Source organism: Ischnura elegans, chromosome 6 (genome assembly GCF_921293095.1).
Source record: "Ischnura elegans chromosome 6, ioIscEleg1.1, whole genome shotgun sequence".
Taxonomy (NCBI): domain Eukaryota; kingdom Metazoa; phylum Arthropoda; class Insecta; order Odonata; family Coenagrionidae; genus Ischnura; species Ischnura elegans.
This window is the reverse complement of record NC_060251.1, coordinates 29,595,657-29,617,511: the sequence shown is the minus strand read 5'-3', so window position 1 is coordinate 29,617,511 and position 21,855 is coordinate 29,595,657. Positions and strand designations below refer to the sequence as shown.

General features: G+C 39.0%; 1 protein-coding gene across 1 annotated transcript in view; it reads left to right on the top strand.

The window, feature by feature from the left end:
- LOC124160243 (DNA repair protein RAD50) overlaps positions 1–21,855 on the top strand; it is a 63,456-nt gene that overhangs the window by 26,792 nt on the left and 14,809 nt on the right. The window contains exons 13-21 of the mRNA XM_046536056.1: positions 1,500–1,593; positions 2,073–2,193; positions 2,518–2,609; positions 3,955–4,092; positions 5,670–5,821; positions 8,916–9,121; positions 10,917–11,086; positions 15,773–15,973; positions 17,320–17,526. Coding sequence (XP_046392012.1) covers positions 1,500–1,593; positions 2,073–2,193; positions 2,518–2,609; positions 3,955–4,092; positions 5,670–5,821; positions 8,916–9,121; positions 10,917–11,086; positions 15,773–15,973; positions 17,320–17,526 — 1,381 coding nt within the window. The remainder of the gene's footprint in view (positions 1–1,499; positions 1,594–2,072; positions 2,194–2,517; positions 2,610–3,954; positions 4,093–5,669; positions 5,822–8,915; positions 9,122–10,916; positions 11,087–15,772; positions 15,974–17,319; positions 17,527–21,855) is intronic.

Below are 21,855 nucleotides of genomic sequence, written 5' to 3'. Positions count from 1 at the left end.
CCATGCATCGTAGGCCCTCTGGAATTCGCTTTGCGGAATGCTGTTAAGGCACCTCGTCGTGGTTTTTTTAATGTTGTCCAGGGTCTCCAGATGCTTTCCTTTCAGCTCCCTTTTCACCCTAGGAAACAAGAAGAAGTCTGCCGGGGCTTCATCAGGGTTATAGGAGGACTGTGGCACCGTTGAAACACTGATCCGGGTCAGATAGGAGTTGACTATGAAGGTGGTGTGACTCGGCGCGTAGTCATGGTGGAGTCTCCATGGCGACTGGATCTCTGGCCGGACGCGGGTAACTCTGTGATTGAGTCCTTTGAGAACTTCTTTGTAGAAGTTCTTGTTGACGTTCTGCCCAGGTGGTACAAACTCATAGTGCACGATTCCCTTAGCGTCGAAGAACACGATGACCATGGACTTGACGCGGGACTTGCTCATTCTTGCTTTCTTGTGATGCGGTGACGAGGTCGTGTGCCACTCCGCACTCTGTTTTTTCGTCTCCGGATTCAAAGATCCATGACTCATCTCCTTTGATGACGTTGTCAAGGAAATTTGGATCCTCCTCGCAGAGTTCAAGCAGCTCTTTGCACACTTCCATGCGCTGCTGTTTTTGAGCGTCGGACAAGACTTTTGGCACAAGTTTCGCGCAAATCTTACGCGTGGACAAGTCTTCTGAAACAATTTGATGAACATCTGTTTTCGGAAAAATTTAATTTTTCTGCCATCAAACGAACACTCATTCGACGGTCTTTCTTCAGCAAATCTCGCACACGAGTGACATTATCGTCCGTTCGCGATGTTGATGGATGCCCAGAACGGGCCTCATTGGCCACTTCTTCCCGGCCTTCCTTGAACGGCTTGTGCCACTTTTTGACCTGCGAGTACGACAAGCAGTCATCCTTGAAGGTCTCAGTGAACAAATAAAATGTTTCCCTCACCGTCTTTTAAAGTTTGACGCAAAACTTTATCTCATAGCGTTGCTCCAAAGTTCCATTCTAACCACGACGAGACACTGAGCGGTGGTTTACTAAAAATGATGTCCTACCGCTCCGAAAGCTCGTATGCAACTGAACAAGGTGTCGCTGACAAGCTTAAAGTCCCCCCCACCACTTCCAATCAGTCGCACAGGTGGCGTTGTACAGTGGCGTGGCAAAAAAAATGAAGCTCATTACTTTTGGGACAAACCCTGTATATTACTTTTGGACTAGGAATTAGTTCAAAGAGCTTGTAAATGCTGCTATTTTATGAATGTATTTCATTGAAATATAAGTTGTAGATTTCCATAATTGATGGCATAATGTATGAGCGGAAACAAACTGTCAAATTTTGAAATTTTAAAATGTGCACTTAAAATCAGATCAAATAGTTTGCCAAATCCAATTCATTGTAAGTGGAACTCTTAGTTAAAAGGAGGGTTCTTGTATCACCTCATGGGACTGCATGTAAAATAGAATTGTGTATTGTGATTCTTAGCTTAATTTGTTTCATTGAGAATCCTTCTTTTCCAGGAAGAGGAAAAACACTGATACACTAAATCATCTCCTGCAAAAAGTCCCTGAGCGAGACTTTAACTATGCTGTGGAAACTCGCTTGGAAAAATTGGTCAGTACTCTACAATAAAATGTTATATATTTTTTAAGTTAAGTGTATTGCAGGGTTCAAACTGGGCTTTCGGTTATATATAATAGATATAATATATAATAGATAGTAAATCATCAATGTACTTCATAAAATTGACTTAAGTGATTTGCATCGAACGAAACATTGAAGCATGTGGTTTAAATCTCACTTTGAACAAGTGGCAGATTATGAACATCTTCCCACCAAATCGCCTTGCTTTCTGTCCAGGCTCATTTACTCAGCCTTTCGAATTTTGTCTTTATGCTACTCCGTGAATGTATGGCTCAGAAGAATTTTAAACATTTGGTCTGGAAATCAGGGAAAAGCGAGGGAAAATTGGAAATGGAAAGATGGTATGAACCCTGTAGTTTTTAATTTATAATATTACACAATTAAGAGTAATTCCATAGTACTGTATTGTATGAGTTTTAAGATTATTTTTATTTAACTTTCTCTCATAGCGCAGTGATATAACAGACATGAATTATCAGTTAAGGGAAAAGGAAAAAGAGTTGGCCAGCATGGAAAGCAACAGGAAGCATCTAAAGGAACAGATTCGGAAGAAAGAGGATTTGCTAAGAGGTTTGCATTTTGTTGTCTTACAATCATTTCGAAAAGTTGAGATTTCTCAAAATTTTAGTCCAGTTGGTATCACTGTTGTATTTATCTCAATTGGTAGAAAAAGAATGAGGGGGGTGTCCACAATGCAAAAAGGTAGTACATATAAGCAGGATTTCTTTTAGCTTCACTTTACAGTCATGCCATGTTAATCATTTTTGGAAAGACAGTATTTGTAACTATACAGTTATCTCTTAATTTTATGTTGAGGCTTACATTTTTCTTATGTACTTACAATGTTATGAGAGGTGATAATGGAAAAAAGTCAATTTATCTGTCTTAATTCAGAGAATCAAGACCAACTTATTGAACTCTGTGGTAGTGTTGATGGATATGAAGAAAAAGTTGCAAGCTTGAGAAGACAAATAGAGCAATTGCAGGTATGTATAGTGCATTATTTTTAAGCTTGGAGCTGTATGTAGTTTAAACAGGGGCTGATTGGGCATATAAGATTAAAGATTAACACATTCACTAAGGCTGATGCCAATTGGTATCACGTGGGTGTTGATCACGGAGCTGTCTGATGCCAAATGGCTTAAACAAATCAAACGAAACAAGAATTTTACTCCTCACCTAACTGCAGTAAATTGGTGCCACAGTTAATGTGTTAACTGTTGTAATTTAAGAAACTTTGTGAGCTTTTTATGAGCTTTTATTTTTAGAAAATTGTGGTTTATTAGCATAGGCTCGTCATGAATAAAAACACTTTGTCAACAAATTTTTAAAGCCCTTAATTTGCAATAATTACTTTTAAAAACAAAGACGACATTGAAAATGCAATGGACATTAAATAAATGCATATTTACCCATTGCAAAATGTTTGCCCCTTAACACATTCAATCCAAAAATACATTAATGTTTTGCTAGTTAGCGTTGCCAGGATGCTGATGTCATCAACATTTGCATCCATTACTAATGGCAAGATAATAGCATCTGTTGTCTTGAATTTTCACAATAAAATACAGCGAAACCTCGATATAACGACACCCCACGGTGCACTAATAAACACTCGCTATAGCGAATTGTCGCTTTACCGGAGGTGGAGCAAATAATAGCCAATATACCTGTTGCGAACAGATATACAGGAACAGGAGTGGTGCGGCGACAAATTAACATCTATCCGATAAACGTAAGCATAAATCCAGACGAAAGGCGATGTTTTTTTGCATCACTAAATTTCCTTACCCAAATAATGACTAACTATTCAAACAATTTATAAGCGCCGCACTGAATAAAAATCATGCAAAGCATCATTTCGTCAACATTATATTTATCGAACGACAGTTTACCACATAAATTTGAGACTGAGCACTCCATTAACTTCATTTCTAACAGATCGCTAGCAATTACAGAGGTTAAGGAGTCTTGATGAAAGTCTTCCGGCGGTGAAACCCTCGCTATGGCGAGAGCCAACACCGAAAGGGTCTCGTAAAAACGAATTTTTTAACACGCTTATTATAGGGTCAATTGACGGTGCATCGGCTATCTCTCGTAATAGCGGGGGCGTCGCTATAGCCCGTACTCGCTTTAACGAGGTTCTACTGTAGTACAGTTTGAATAAATTAATGCACTTAGGATGTCTTTGTAATGGCTTGTCCTGGATGTTCCTAAATTCATCAATGTCTCGCGTGCTTGTGGGATGTGTTCATAATTATTTAAGTGCTTTGCTTAATTCTTAATTTAAAGACTATTTAGTTGTAATTCTCATTTCTATTCTGTTTTTAGGACAACAAAGGGACATTATCTTCATCTGAACATTTGTTCAGGCAATACATAAAAAAACTGGATGAGTTAAAGCCATGCTGCCCTCTTTGCCTCCGAGATTTTCAGACTGGTACAGAAGCCCAAAGCTTGGCATCTGATGTAAGTTGATAGAAGGTTGTTAATAATTCATTTCTTGGGTGTATGAGCTTTGAAAACTGCATAGGGGTGCTTGAAGTGCCCACCTGGGTAATAGGTGTAAAATAACTTGTTCAGAAATCATAGTTGAAATAGCTATAGTAGCTGGGCAAAGTATAAATTAGTGTGTGGTTTTCGTTTTGCTCATAAAAACAGAAAGTAAATAGCAAAAATTAGCTTTTTCTTGTTGAATTCCACATGTTTGCAATTCTCAATGGGTTAGTGTCCTTGCTGCCATCTAGAGGAAAATCATTGCAGTGGTGACATTAAGGAGGATATAAATATCCATGATTCTCCAGTCCTTATCGAAGTCCATTTTTGCGGCATATCTTTCCCTTCCATGCCCCAAATTCTTTTAATCAATTGCGATGTTGGGTTTGATAAGGGGAGACCACATACCTTGCTGACCCTTTTTCCGTGCCATGTTTTTTATGCTATTCAGAGTGCTGAATGCTTCTTGGAATTCATTGATTGGGCCATAGCTTAGCTGTAATTAGTTATTTTTCATGTGGTACATTTAGCATGCCTTACATAATTTTAAAACAATGACCCTCTATCAGAGAGGTGTGACAGTATAGTGGTTAGCACGGTAAACTTCCAATGTGGGAACCAGGGTTTGTGGCTTGGAAATGGTGATATATTTTACTGTCTTAAATTTGATCATTTTGAGAAACGTGTGTGAGGAAAATTTGAATTCAGTTGAAAATTTCTCTGAAGATAGAAATCTACTTTCATGTCAAAATGCAAGCACAAGGGCTGATAATCCTAACGATGTCGAATATCCACTGAGCCTAATGTCTTTGTCTTCAACAAGCTGATTGCTGAAATGATAAGTATTGATGGCCTGCCGTATTCCACTATGAGAGGGCCCTCATTATTGCTGGCTTATTATGATACCAAGCGTAACAGTTTAGATGCTGAACGTGTAAAGATATAAGTGTTTTTAAATAACTTGAAAGCTTATAAAAATTATTTGTAATCAATAACAATATAAAAATGTGTAATGAAATCAAAATAGCTTTCCTTTGACTGTGAGAACCCAGATAAAACTTGAATTATTACATACTTCATTTTATATCAGGCATTAAAAATGCAATCATACTTGAAAACATAACACCTAAAAACAAGGATCTAATGGGATCTGGATGTGAAAAAAATGATGGATCTCTGCATCCCTGATAATATTTAGTCGTTTAAATCATTTTGAAGAGTTGGATTAATGGGTGGGCCAAGAAGCAAAATTGCTTGAAAGGAATTAGCATTTCAATGGAATAGATGCTAAAGCGGTGGAGAATGCATGACACAGACACTAAGGGTACTACTAAAACTACTGAAAAAATTACAGTGACTGAACTGTCCATACACTTTTATTGCTGGTAGGTTTTCCCTTTGACTATCAAGGATAGTCAATACTGTGCTCCATTTTTATTATTTTCTTACTTGTCTGTGGGTTGTCTGGCATTGTTTAGTTTGATATGAATGAATTAGCAAAAGTATTTTTGCTGTGCAGTTCTTAATAGTTTCACTGTTCCTGATTTCAGCTTAACAGGAAAATGCGTGAGTTGCCAATGAAGTTAAGGCAAAATAAAATTGAGTTGGACAAGTTAGAAGAAAAATATGGAAAACTCCTGGAACTAAAACCCATGCACAGGAGTATTTCAGAAATAAATGAGAGAGAACTTCCTGATCTCAGGTAACAATGAAGTTGAAGCGTTTTTTGCTGTTGAATGCTGTGGTTGTTTATAGCAAGTAACTTTTGCTAAAAGTGAAGAAATTATTTTTCCTATTTTGTTGAAATATTTGGCCTAATATTAGCACATTTTTAGATTTAAGATGGAATTATGACACAATAAAAATATCTTTGAAGTATGCCAATAGGGTGGTTTCTTATTATTTTTTTATCGCTTAAATCGAAAGATAATTACTCCTGGAGTACGTATTTCACGCTTTTAGATTTTTTAATGATGATATCTATTTTTCACGATTAAATGAAAAGTGAAAATTTTCAAGCGTGCGAAAGCGCGACGGCTAAGTATGAATGATGGGAAAAGCCCGTGTGACGTCATTCTGGTTCCCGCTGTTGCCGTGTGAAGTGAGTGACGTTGGGGTGAGGCTTCGAGCGCTGATACGATGCAGGCTGCTAGCAGGTAGCAGAGTGCTCTGCTAGCAGGTAGCGCTTGGCTTAAAAAAGGATTATTAATACCCTATCAAACGAAGAAAACTTTCAGACCTTAGGCAGTTTTAATAGGTGATTATTAAGACATGTTTCCCTGAGCTCTGTGCTTCATGCATGCATTGGTAATCTCAGACGATGTAAAACTCCTATCTACTCGTATAGAAACTAGGTCCCTGTGACGTCACGTGGAGTGGCATAGCATGGGTGCCAATCTGGCCTTTTTCAAATGAGGTAAAAATTGACCTTTGCCATTCGTCTAAACTAGGATTTCTAAGACCAAATGATTTGTACATCATGAATACACTAATGGTGGGTAACGAATAGCAATCAATGCCTTTCGTTTTCTTTGAGGAAGGAAACTACCCTATTGTTCAACTTCCAATAATGGTATTGGCCAGTGACTGCAAGATGAGATGTCTTTTTGAAGATATTGTGAATGTGGGTATGAAGCTGGTCATAGTCATCATAAGTCATCAATCTAAATATTGGTTTGATGCATCTCTGCACACTGCTCTCCTATCAGCTTACCTTTTCATATTTATTTATAAATTTCTTTTTTCTAACAACCTTAATAGCCTGCCCCATGTAGCTATTTTTGGGCCTTCCATTGCCTTTCTTTCCATCTACTTTACCTTTGACGGTTGTCTTCATCATGTCATCATCATCGTCATCATTAGTCAACAATCCTAAGATTGGTATAATATAACTCTCCATTCCTCTTTCCTATCCGCTAATCTTTTCATAGCTACATATTTCTTCTCTTTTACATCCTTATAACCCGTCCTGTGTTACTCATTCGGGGCCGTCCCTTGCCCTTCTTCCCTTCCACTTGTCCTTCAATGAACGTCTTCATGAGGGCATCATGCCTCAAAATGTGACCAAGTTGTCCCATCTTCTGCTTAAGGTTTTTAGGAGACTTCTCTTTTCTCCCACTCTTCCTCGTTCACTTACAAGCACTTCCTCGTTACTTACATGGACTATCCATTTTATCTTCATTCTTCGGTTGCACCATATTTTGAATGCGGTTTAACTCTCCTGAATCGTCAGAATCTTCGATGCATGTGTTGTCAGACTTATCGTCCTAAAGTCTTCGCACTTCTCTCTTCTTTTTGGATATGGGGATAATGATGTTCTTCTCGAAGTCATTAGGTAAAGTCCTGTTAGGAACATATCGCAGATAGTTTTAAAGAGTTGAGTTATGACCTTCTCTCCTGCATTTTTTGTTAGCTCTGCTGGAATGACATCTATTCGTGGGGCCTTATTCTTTCGCAGGTTTATTATTGCAGGGTCAAATTCCTATCTTAAGATGCTCGCTCCCATGTCATCTTTTCTACTTAACTTTCCTCTTCGATAATTTTTGAGCTAATTTTGCTTCTGTTGTATAATTCCTCCTGGTACATATTCCTTCCATCTCCTAGCTTTGTCTGTCGTCATGCCTTGTAATGTGGCTGATTAAGTTGTCCCATCTTCTTCTTATGGTTTTGAACAGGCTTTTCTTTCCTTCCCTTTTTCTAAGGACTTTCTCATAACTCACTGGTTTGAGCATCATCATTTGCAACGCACACACGTCGCGAGAATGAATTGACGAGAAATAGGCGGTTAGGAGTGAAAAAATAACAAACAATATGGTTGATTTCCAACAGTTATAATACATTTAATATCCAAAGTAAGCTTTAGGAGCACAATACATAAAATACTAAATTGCCTGAGGTTAATGTACTCTTGCCTTTGGGAAGATGCCGGGCACGAGAGGTTCTTTCCTTGTCCGAGGTCAGAAAGCAGAGAGCGCGAGCCAGGCGGCTTACAGCCGGCCGCCGTGCTCGAAGCGGGCGTGAGAGGGGAGGTGTAGGCGGAGGAGGGGAAACAGGTTTCACACTGACGTTTCACCTTACAATTGGGTAGGTGGTGGCGGAAAGTAATAGAAGTTCACACATGGCATAAAGAGGCCGACACCGTTGGTGAATTCACTATAAATTGTGAGCACTTCACAGGACGCGAGGATCAGCGGCACGCGTGGATCAGGCAGGCACGACGCACTCCAGCGCTTCGCGAGAGTGGCACTCAGGCGCTCGCGAAATCGTCTCCTCGTGATGAAGTCTCGGAGGGATTGAGAAAGTGCCCATTATGGCACACATTTTTCTATATCACCAGTTTTCCTAGGCTTTTACTCTTGACTTCTTTGCTGCTGTCAATTGCTTTATGTGTAGCATCTGATGAATCGTTTCCTTACTTGCTTGCATTCTCAGGTGTTAGTGGAATGTTCTTTTAGTAGAATGCCATATCAGCCTGTGCTATTCTACTAAATATTTCTTTCCTGCTCACTTCAACCATCGCTGGTTGCTTTGCTCCCTAGGTAGCAAAACCCTTTCATCTCCTCAAGCCATTGTTTTTCTACTTAAATGTTGGTCCTGATCACTTCTCTTGGAGCCATTATTCATAATTATGTGGTTGTGCTTGAAATTTAAAAAAAATGCATTAATGGCATTCTAAATGATCTCAATAATGAAAAATTGACTAAAAATATTTAATTAAGTAATCAAGTTGTAGAAATGTGTTATCAAGGTTGATGAATGCTAAAATCTAACAAGTGAATTTTTACACCAATGCTCAGGAGGAGAGAAGCAGCATTAAATGCCCAAATACAAGACGTTAAAATGGATATTGAGAATTTGCAAAGTGATTTACAAGTTCCACAGGCAGATGAAGATGCTGCCAAGTCAATGATGAGTGACATGGTGTTGTTGGATCAGAATATTGGTGAACTCCTGGAAACCAATCGAGAAATCGACCGTATCACGGCTTGTTTGCCTCCTGGTGGTAAGATAATTCAACTCAAATTATAGATCTTTTAGAAAATTTATAGTATATTATTGTAATATTTTTTTCTAAGGATCTTACAAGAAGAAATAGGACATGTTGCAAAAAGTGCAATAGATTAATGAATATAAGGCTTAATAGATTCACATATTTCATATATGGCAAACTGGTAATATATGATGAAATACGTAGTGCTTAAATTGCTCATGTACACTTCTTGAAAGATAGATTTACAATGAGGGACATGTGTGATATTTGAATGGAGTATGAAAATGTTGGTATTAGTAAGTGTTTAATAGATATTTACAAAATAATAGTGAAGTTCATTCTGGAGGAAAATTTTCACTTCTTTTTTCAATTGCACAATTGAGTCAATAGATCTTTAATTTTGTGGAACTTTTTTTATGAATCCTAAGACCCATTTTGGGTGTGCCCAGCTTTGTTAGTCCTTACAGAATTGTTATGAACTTAGTTAATTTTCATATTTCTTGTTTCATTAGTGTGCAGATCAAATTGAATATTATTAAATATATGTGCATAGTTGATAATTATAGTAGTAGATAATTAAGTAGGGATGGATCCAGGATTTTTTCAGAACCTGAACTGGATCAGATCCTTGATTTCCGGAGTCGAATCTTCGGATACTGTATTGGATCCAAATGCATTTTTAATTGCTTGCTATTAAACAAAATAATTATTCAAGTTTCTTCTGTGTCCTTAGAATCAAAGGAATGACATTTTGATTTTCATACACATTTCAATATTTTTACTCATTACAAATCATGTTTATAAGCTTTCTAGTTATTTTTTTAAACACTATTATCTTTGCATGCCCAGGATCTAAAAGGTTATGCTTTTTTAGGAAATGAAAATAGGTTTCAATCTGTGGACGCATTATGTATTGAATTAAAATTTTCCTCATGCATGCACGTTTCCCCCGAATTTCATCACTTTGCATACTGACTTGTGTTTCACTCACATATGCTTAAATGGTAGTAAGGTGGATTTTGCTCTTCATCACAAGAGTTTCACATCACAGTGCATGCATATGGTGTACATTGAGTTCTCTTTATCTCAATAATAATGTTGCCACACTATGAAAGACATTTTGCCACACTAAGAAAGACAGTAAATCGTTAAATTTAATTGCAACTGTGCAATCTGCTGCACAATTAATAATGTTTAGAGCAACATTGATGTCACTTGTGGTGAGATGCCGGAACAGAATGAGATGACTGCTCAGCAAGGGGAAAGGGTGGGCAGCAGAAGCATGTAAAGGAGACGTAGAAGGGACAGAATGCTGTCTTTCATGCAACGAGGGAGCAAGGGACAAATACGTCCAATCTTGCATGTGACGTTGTTGCCTTCAACACGAAGGCAGCGAGCCATGTGATTTGGGCAGTTAGCATTTCCAGTCCTTCCCATCTTGTACTAGTGTGCTCATACTACGCTTGTTTCTTTTATAATTGTGCTGTTTGGACTATGTTGAATATTTGTTCAGCCTAGTTGTAACTAGAAAGCTTTGTGTCAATCAATTAGAAAAACGTAAATACTGTAAGAAATGTGTCGCATTTGGTCTCATTCTTTTTGGAAGCTCGTTCCTGAAAACTTAAGCTTCAAATGTTGTACATGATTAATCACCATGAATTTTAAAACAGATGAACGAATGGCTGTCGTGTTTTGTTATCCTTTCTAATTTTCTCACCAGTTTGACTCAGGGCCATTTCTCCGAATATCAATTTAGTTATTATGGCTGTAACTGTGCAAGTATTATACATTTTTTTTGGCTTTTCAGAATCCACCCGCACTATGAAGTCAGCTCAGGCAGAGCAGCGCAATGTTCAGCAGGAACTTCAGGATGCAATGAAAGAATATGAAAGGAGGCAATCTGATATAAATGCTCATTCGGAGAAGATAAGTAAACTTCGTGAGAAACGTAACTTGATAATGGGAGAAAAGTTGAAGGTATGCTATTTTTTAAATGTTGCTTTTATTGTTATCATTGAAAATTTTCATTTTCTTTTAAGAAGGTGCTGTTGCATGGCCAGAGGGCTCACCAGTTAATTGGGGGCATACTTGCATAATCTGACTTAAATCTGCTTTAGACTTGTTCCTCAATTGTGTAAATATTTTCAATACTTTTTCTCCGCCATCTTTGTTGAGGGCCATATTGTATTTTTCCCAACTTCCCTCCCTCTCTAATATTTCCATATTTTAGAATTTATATTGGCCCATGGAGTCTCTAGCAGAGCTGTGCTGTGTCATCCATGAGTGTGTAATTAATCATGCCTTTTGCCATGTCTTATGATTTTATGCCTGTGGGATGTGGCTGTTGGATTTGAAGATGTGTAAATAAATTTATACATGCTATCCATTATGTCTACTCCCTCTTGGTTTTTATTATGAAATAGGATGGCCTCTGGTTTTCTTTTATTCATATCCAAAATATTGTCATCTGAGTTCATGTTTTTGAGTAAAAGTAGGTACATTCTTATTCTCTTTTGCCTGATACTTCATAAGACTATAGACTAAAGACCAAAGGTATTTTTGAACACTCGCATGGCGTGCATTACAATATTCATGCATAATGCCTGTTTTTTGTGATCGTCCCTGAAAGAGAAATTTTCAATTTATTTCAAATTTTCTGTTAGGTGAATGGATTGAAAATAATTGTTACAAGTTACATTTATTCCTGAATTTTTGTATGTTTCGGTAATTTTAGTAACCATGTACATATTACCCCAATGCTAGATTTGATGACATCTTCATCTTTGCCACAATAGGGAAATGCATTTGGGCAGTATTTTGATTTCACAATTGTCAAAACCCAGTATTTGATTCCTAATTTGTCTGGTTTATTTGGCATATACAGTGGAAGCCCCTTATAACGAGTACGGGATATAGCGACAAGCTCGAATTAGCGACAGCTACCCAAGGAATCATTTTAAACCCTATGATTTAAATGTAAAATAAATTCGTATTAGCGATAATGGCTCGATTCCTCTCTTGCGCCATTCGTAATTACGATAGGTTGACTTTTTGACCACGTGCCACATCTCTGGAATTCAATGCTTTTAAAACGGCATTTTTTCCGCCAACGTCGACGTCTACATGTTCCGTATTCTCCTATTCTTCTTTCCTTAATAAATTTCTCGAGTACACATTTCGTTGCTCTTTTGTCATCTCCCTCCCGCGCCTCCGCAGTGAGGTTAAAAATTATTCCGCCCGTCTGCTAGCACCATGGCTGGTAAACGCAAGTCCTTGGATTTAAAAACCAAAATGAGAATTATTGCAGATTGTGAAAGTGGAGAGTGTTCAAAGAGTGAAATAGCGAGGCGATTTGGAATTAATACATCGACATTGTTCACTGTTTTAATGAAAAAAGAACAAATTCGTTCGAGAGTGCTTAAAGAAGGGCGTCCAAGCACTCAAAAACACCTGCGGCCCGGAGAGCATCCACAGCTAGAAACTGCTCTTTTCTCGTGGTTTTGCCAGCAAAGAGCCGCAGGGATTCCTATCACCGGCCCAATGATGAAGGGTAAAGCTGAGTATTTGTGTGAGAGGCTTGGTGAAGACAATTTTAAGTGCTCGGATGGATGGTTTGCACGATTTAAAAATAGGAAGGGGATATCCCTTCACAAACTATCTGGTAAATCATCAAGTGTTGACGTTAATGCTGTGGAAGGCTGGGCTCCGGTCCTTAAAGACTATTTGGACAATTACAGCCCCTGCGATATTTACAACGCGGATGAGACAGGCATATATTTTAACCTTCTCCCGGACAAAACTCTCGCCACTCGAACGGACCCCTGCAAAGGAGGGAAGAAAAGTAAAGACCGCGTAACTGTTCTTTTATGCACCAATATGGATGGTTCAGATAAGTTAAAACCGTTCGTGGTGGGGAAATCCGCCCATCCCCGATGTTTTAAGGGAGTTAATACTCTCCCTTGCACTTACGAAGCAAATAAAAATGCTTGGATGACGGCTGCTATCTTCACGCAGTGGTTACGAGCGTTTGATGCCAGGATTGGTGGAAGGAATAAAAAAGTACTATTATTCATTGACAATTGCCCAGCCCACCCACCAATAGAACTAACACTTTGTAAGAAATGTTAAAATTGTGTTATTGCCGCCTAACACTACGAGCGTTCTTCAGTTCCAGTCAGCATTCCTATCAAAAAGTGTGCGCTACTGCCGCTAGAGGTCTCTACGTCCGCTGACATTGCGTCTGATTGCGTGAATCTCTACGAAACATAAATATTGCTAACAGACAGACAAAGAGTGGACTTCATTTGTTATTTGTCCTTCTATTTATTTGAAACAGTTTTTCACCCTTTCCACCGAAGATAATTGATATGACTAATATGCTTTTAGATGCCGTATTGCTGTTCGGTTTCATGTATCCGATAGCATTTGAGTTGGCAGTTTTGAAACACGATAGTAAACCATTCATACAGGCAGACTTGAAGCATAAGAAGATTACTTCCACCTTCATTCCGCCGTTAACCTGAAAAAGATAGAATTGCAATGCTCATGTGGAACCCTAAAATTTTATCACGCTCCTTTCGTCACCCAATTGCAGCAGCCACCCATCATTTTCATTACTACTCGGAAAGATTGAAGGTATGAATTTTTGAACAGATTCCGAAGTTTTAGCATTTAATAGACTGATGCATAGCCATAACTGGTAGTTATGACATGTATATTTGGAGCATCCAAGAAATAAGGATAATAACAGCTCATAATGCACAGTTCAGTACGAGTGAGTCTGAAGCTGGGACTTTTAAAATCGACTTCTTAATGCCTCGGCATATAGCATTCTGCATAATTACATATGATTTGATCATAGATTGCAAGTGAATATGATCATTAGTGAATTAAATGTTCAAAATAATGATTTAAAACGGCTATCATGCTGCAATTTTCGCCTCTCGGCATAAACAGCCGTGGTGACGCCTGATGAGTGATTTTTTTGTGACGATGTAATTGCATTCGGTAACAACGACAACTCACTATAGCGACAGATTTCTCTGTTCCCAACAGCTGTCGTTATAAGGGGCTTCCACTGTACCTGTTAAAAGGGCTTAGCCATTGGATTCACTATCTTGGACTTTGGAATTGGAATCATCACTTCCATCACACGCAAATGATGATGGAATGGACAAATGTTCCTTCGACTGATGTTTCTGATTCAGTTCCAGACTGATCTTCGTACTCCCGAAGAACAGCAAGAACACACTCTGCTGACTGATATTCCCTATCAGCCATTTGAATGGCGACGGCTCTTCTCTTGATATCTTTCTCGACTTCTTACTTTCTTCCTCAATTCGCTACTGATATGCATACGAAAAAATCTACAAACAAAAGCGAAATATGGTTGACTCTTCTGCAGCTGTGTTGGAGGGATAGAGGGCTCGAGGGCATTTCAAGTGCATACAAAAGGAAAAAAATTTCAGAAGTAACACTAATTGCCATTCGAAAGGCATGGACTCAACCGCCAACCAATTTGTATCTTCCAAGAACTTGCAGTATTGCTTCTTCTCCGTCCTATGTGTGGATTCAAAGGGTAGAATATACAATAGAACTTTACAGTCCGCCCAATTCCTCCGTTCTCTCTAAAGGAGACAGGATTTTGCCCAGGGGCGCAGCGTGCAGTCCGCACGTCCCAAACCCCAATGGGGTCAGGCGGCACTTCAGCGGGACACCTGGCAAAGGAGTTAGGCCGAGTGGCAATGCCCTCAGGCCAGAAAAATGACATAGTTATTCGTAAACATGATGTAGCGTTGATGAAAAATAATATCTGTAAGAGGTCTGAACCTCGGCTGATGGAAAACACTCATGGAATACGTGTGATTTTCCAGTGTGGGTAATACAATAATCATTGCAAAATAAAAAAAATACAAAATAATAATTAATAGTTGCATGAATTTCACGCTAAGCAACAATTTAGAGCATTTTATTTCCCTTTACTGCCCATAATATATCGAAAGATTGAGTACGGAAAAGTCACTATGCCTAGGTTTTAAAATACATACATAATAGCGTATGGGACAAAACCGTCATCGAACCAGGTACTTCCTGGCTCCTTCTTGGTTCAAAATCATGCAAATCATCTACCACACTAGCCTCTTGCTGATTAAATGACATACTCGGCACAAAAGAGCCCATGGGCGAGAAAAGAAGTAGAAAAAAGCCGGAAAACAAGTGGTGGGTCAAATGACCCCCAGCCTAGGTCTGAGATTCTAGGTATAATCTGTCATGAAAATTAAGAACCAAACATTATAGTTAAATTTATGCTGATTCATCACTTAAGACCAAAATGAAGAAAGTGAAAAAGTTTCAAAATTAAAAAAAAATATTTTAATAAAAGAAAAATTAATTTGATTTCTGAAAATGGGTCAAATGACCCCTGCCGTCCTTCTAGTGTTAAGAAACTTGACTTTCATTGTCAGGAGAGTGCATTGTAATGCAGTTGGAGGAGTGAACATGGGTACATATAAACAATCTGGGTGGGTAATTTGGATTGTGATTTAATTCTTTACTTAATATTGATCTCTCTCTTGAATGAGTTTAGTGATAAAGCATATTCACCTTTACCTGTAGCGTGAACTTAGTTAATTGATTTTCTAATGATTATTTTCAAATCTTCAGCTTCAATCAGGCATTCAAGGTAGCAACAGCCTGCGGGAGAAATTGAAGGAGAAAGAAGAGTTCCAGGAAGTTGTAGACATGGAAATTTCTTTGAAAAGGAGTGAATTGCGTGAGGCTGATGGTGTCCTGAGAGATCGTCAAACTGAGAAGGATAGAACTTCCATTGACCTTCATAAGAAATTTGATGAAAAGAGAGAAAAGGTGTGTGTCACATTTAATGTATATGTATGCAATGAAATCTTGATTGTTGTCTTTGAACCGGGGACAAGGTAAGTGAATCTTAGAAAATTTTGAAGTCTGGAGGGATGAATTGAGAATTTTGACTTTTTACAAATTCCAATGAAAGTACTGCTGGATAAAACTGCTGGAAAAAACGTCCTCATGAAATATAAAGTACTGTATTTGTCCAATTATAGTCCTCCCTTTTTTCCAAAACTGCCTGTGGTAAAAGTAAATTGGGGACTATATTCCTTTACATTTTTATTTTTTTTCCCAAAACTGAAGTCTCAAAATTAGAAAGGGGGGATTTTACTCAGAGAAATACATATACATGTGGTGGAAATTGAATTTGTTGTTTTTTCTTTATTTTATTCTTCAGTTGTCCAATGTGACAGAATATATAATTCATTGTACACAAGGTGTTCAAAATGAAATGATAAATTGATTTACATGTTTGAAAGAACATGCCAATTCAGATTATAGCCCTTAAATTTTGCGCTTCAAAATAGATATCATTATCCAAAGAGGAAAAATCATTCGCCTTGACCGGGATTCGAACCCTGATCCCTCGATTTCCGGCCGAGTGCTTTAGCCAGTTAAGCTACCGAGGCGTCATTCTCCCCTGTGGAAATTTGTAGACTATACCGGACAAGGTGGTATGGACTGCTGAGCATATTATGCGACTAGCAGTCCAGGTCGTGCGCATGGCGCCACAGCCGGAGAGCAAAGCCCGAACTTAGAACGCGAGAGGTGTTCACTCTAGACTTATTTAAGTATACCGGGACGAGCCACGGTGATAGCTTTTACGGAGTCACCCGCAATGCGCAAATAGTGCGAAAAAATCCTCGCCTCTTTAGCTCAACTGTCTAAAGCGCTCGGCCGGAAATCGAGGGATCCGGTTCGAATCTCGGTCAAGGCAAATGATTTTTCCTCTGTGGATTTTTCGCACTATTTGTGCATTGCGGGTGACTCTGTAAAAGTTATCACTGTGGCTAGTCCCGGCATACTTAAATAAGATATCATTATATTCTTCCTTGATTGAACGTTACTAAGTTTCCTCTCTTTACCCACCATGTCCATCAATTCGTTGTTCTTCTTGCTTTCCATCCATTTCACCTTTCCTCCTCCACATCCACCTATTGAATGGCTCCAGTTTTTTCTCATTTTCTTTCCTTCATTTCCTTACTCCAGATCAGATTCTTCATCAGCATTTTATTTATATCTCACTATTACATTTCTATTTTGTTTATATTTATTTTATTATTATATTGATATGTTTACAATATTTGGTCTCTAACAGTATTTATCTTTGCTTATTTATTTTTCAGGTTGAGAATGTAAAGCGACATTACAAAGAAATAGAATCCTTGAATAAAGCAATTAAAAGAATGGAAAGTGAAGGAGTTGAGGAAAATGTTGCAGCCTCTCGCTCGAGACTTGAGCGCCTGGGAAAGAATGCAGAAGCAGCATTTAGTAAACGTCAGGAGCTGCTGCAGAAGATTGATGAAACGCGTTTGGACCTTTCCACGCAGGAGGTATAAATATACTTAATAATATAAATACAGTGGAACCTCATTAAAGCGAGTACGGGCTGTAGCGACACCCCCGCTATTACGAGAGATAGCTGATGCACCGTCAATTGACCCTATAATGAGCGTGTTAAAAAATTCGTTTTTACGAGGCCCTTTTGGTGTTGGCTCTCGCCATAGCGAGGGTTTCACCGCCGGAAAAACTTACATCAAGACTCCTTAATCTCTGTAATTGCTAGCGATCTGTCAGAAATGAAGTTAATGGAGTGCTCAGTCTTAAATTTATGTGGTAAACTGTCGTTTGATAAATAAGTAGTTAATTTTGGTGAAAATATTGTGGCTTTAGCATTCATGAATGCTTGATCTTCTTTTGTTACTCGGGCGGCAGAAAGCTGTCGTCAGCATAACCGCGCGTCCATGAGTTACATGAATAGAAAGCATTTGATGGCAGAAACCATGGCCAAAAAAACACCAAGCACGTCTAAGCGAGAAAATAAAAATAAAGGAGTAACATCAGAGTGTCGAAATTAATTTATCTTCTTATTCGCTCTTTACAATTAAAAAAAACAAAAGCGCCCAAGGAATGCAGACTATGTAGAGTTATAAGGAGCTTTGTTCGGGTGGTTTTGCCCACTCCAATCTGCGGGAACTCCTGAGAAAGGGGCTACGCCTAAGCCTAAAGCGGAGTATTTCAGGGATAGATTGCGAATCGAGAATTTCAAGTGTTCGGAAGGTTGATTATACTAATGCAAAGCACCAAATCTCCCCTCATAGTTGCTGGTGATGCCTGCGGTGCAAACCCAAAGTCGTGGAAAAAAGGACTCTGATCATAAGTATCTTAAGGATTATTCCCCGCGTGATATAACATAGACGAAACGGAACTTTTTTTACATCCTACTTTCCGACACAATCCTTGCAGTACGATGTATTTCTTGCAATGATGCCTCTAAAGGTATGTAGTGCGCCTTAGCGATGATGTAGGATGTACGATGTAATGATACTGAGTGTGAATTGTCCGGATGGACGTATTTATTCTCCGTTGGGGATTCACAAGGGTGAACGCGTCAGTAGTCGGAGTCGTAGTGGCGCTCTCTTCCGTCACGTGGGTAGCCGAGCATCCCCTGGTGGCCGCTAGAAGAACTCACAGAACAACTGACTCTCGTTTGCAGTGCCGTGGTAAACTCAGTGTATTATTTCAAATACGTCACGAGCGTAACACTCAAAAAGAAACTTTTTTTTAACAACGGCAATTTTAATCACATCATTTTTCAAGCTTAGCAAACTTTTTACCGTAGATAATGAAGATATTACATTATCTGATAGAAAAAGTCTTCCAAGGCAGGAACGTCATACAACCTTCCACCGTTTTCGACTGCAGAAACAAATGCAATACGTCATTTCACTTCACTGCCGCTTAATGTACAGTAACAATAAACATACACTAATGGAAACATTTGAGGCATTAAATAACTGTGATACAGTGTTATTAGTTAATTTTTGAATTTTCAGTGGAAAATACCAAAATAATAAAGAATGATTACGTAAATGCACTAATTAAGTGCATAGAAAAATGGCTTTGTCGGTTGTGCATTGGCATAATGATTGACAAAACAATGCTTTGCATGATTTTTATTCAGTGCGGGGCTTATAAATTGTTTGAATAGGAAGTCGTTGTTTGAGTAAGGAAATTTAGTGATGCAAAAAAAACATCACCTTTCGTCTGGATTTATACTTACGTTTATCGGATAGAAATGTATCTGTCGCCGCACCACTCCTTTTCCTGTATAACTGTTCGCGACAGGTATATTGGCTATTATTTGCTCCGGTAAAGCGACAATTCGCTATAACGAGTGTTTATTGGTGCACCGTGGGGTGTCGTTTTATCGAGGTTGCACTGTATACTTAATATCTTGCTATATTTTACCTGGGAAATTAAATTAGATATTTTGCTTGGCCATCAGGATATAATACCTACTAGGACAATAAATGCTTGTATCTCTGAAAGTTCATAAGTAGAGGACTAACTGTACTAAATATTAACTAATTAATAATAGGAAAGTGTAAGGTTTGTAATGGTACCATGGAGGGTTAGGAGGAGTTAAAGGGTAAGGCCATTGATCTCCTTCAATTATGTGCGGCACCGTGCTTTCAAATAACCATTGGTCTCAATGCATGTCTTCAAACTAGTCAAATCGCGCAGTTGATGGCACGGCGTGGTTGACGGTCAGCAAGGGAGGTTCAGTCAGGCACGGCGGTGCGCCGTTTATGGCGTGAAATACAAACCGTGCTACCTTGAGGCTACTTTCAGATGCGACGATGCTACTTTCAGATGCAGCCGTTCATGGCACGTTTCAGTCAGGCACTTTCAAACGGGACATCTCTCTCATTCTCAAACGAGACATCTCACGGTGCTGTGGTGTGAATGGCGGCCCATAGAAATTCGTCGCGTCGGAAAGCGGCCAAAGCAGTGATAAAATTACGGCATAAATATATACGTCTCAAAAAACAATTTCGTAGGAGAAGCGTGAGCAGAAGAAAAAAAAGGTGAAAATCGCCAATGAATTGGAGAAAATCGCAATTGACATGAAATTCGCGTATTTGCGGGAAAACCCCGGAATTTGCATTATCGCATCAGGGGGGGCTTGGGCGGTGGGTGCCGTGAGGTGGAAAAAGGGGTAAGGTAGAGAAGAAGTCCCCGTCCCATCTTCGCTATACTTACAAAAGGAGAAAAAAATGCACTTAAAGCAAAAATCAAAGAATCCTGTGTGCTTTTTAATACTTTTTATGAAATACCGTATAAGCGTGTGTAAGAGGCGCACCCCTATTTTGAGCATCGAAGCTATGAAGAAAAAAATTTTGCGGCATTTTTTTATACTATCGCGCGGCATTGCAGATGTATATTCGATAACTGTCGAAATTCCAGGCGTACTGGAATTTACATAAAACAAACAAAACGTAACGTAAAGAAAACAGGCGTACTGGAATTTCGACAGTTATCGAATTTTCCTCTTTCAGTATTAATTGAAAGAGGAAATTTTGATAACTGCGGCGGTAATAGCGGCATAAGAGGGAGTAGAAAGAGTTCCGATCCTCTCTTCGCATACGCCGTTGCTCTTCGATGCTTGTCCTATTCACGAACAATTTTGTTTAAATGCTCTCGCAGGAGTATTGCAATAGAATTGCAGCCATGGAAATTTTTAAGGTAATACACGACAGGCACATAGCATGAACCTTCCCAAGAGCTAGGACAACAATCGGGGCAATCTCAGCGCCGTAGGATAATAACCACGTCGTAGATTTAATGGAGCCACATTCGGCCCTCCATCAGCCAATGCCTCTGCCGTTTTTTTTTCCTTTCCGAGACCCCACAGGAAAATAGGAAAACATCAAGTTACAGGGGAACAATGGAAACGTGTTTCATCCCTCCCTCGTCTCACCAACTGACCTTGATCGATCTCTCAGTTTATGGAGGCCAAATGCTAGGTGAGTCATGCACTGAGCCCGAAGATATCTCGATAGATTTCAATAATTGTATGACACGCACAAGGTTCAAAAAAAGAAAGAGATCTAATGCGACGCATATCTGACAGAATTTAAGTTTTTCAAGCTCTGATTGTTTGACGCAAAGATTTATAGTTACAACACGGCTACTAATATTCAAAATAGTCCAAACAGGACAATTTCGGAAGAAAAAAGCGTAGCATAAGCGCTAACAAACAAGACGAGACGGACTGGAAACTTTAGGCAACGCAAACTGCGTATATTACATTGCTGGGCCATCGCCCCTTCGCTTTAAAGGCAATGACGTTACATGCAAGATCGAACGTGTTCTTCCCGTACTCCTTCGCTCATAGCCTCGTAGCTTGAAATACGGAGGGGAGGGAGCACGCTCCTTCCCTTCGGTATTTCGTTGCTTGCTTCGAAGACGGAGATCGCGCTCCTTCCCCTAGACCTCTCCTTCCGCGCTCTTCACTTATAAGCATTTCTGATTTCTTCCATCCACAATTTAGTCCAACAATGAACACACTCGTTCGAATTTTTTTAAAGCGCAGGTTTTGATACCAATATAATTTTCAGTTGCAATAATCCTCGTATTAGCGTCTGAAGATGATTTTTGGAAAATTAGGTCCTCAGCGTAATGGAAATTACTCGGCAAGACAGATATTGACTATTAACCAGGTATGTCCTTCAAAACTACGCGTTTCTCTACGTTTGATAAGCAATTACTATATGCAGTATAAATGCCGCGGGATGCCCACTCGTGACAGTTAATTTAGCGTGCCCTCCGGAGCAAAAAACCCTGCGCGACCTTCCATGTTCACCTCTGGGGCACTG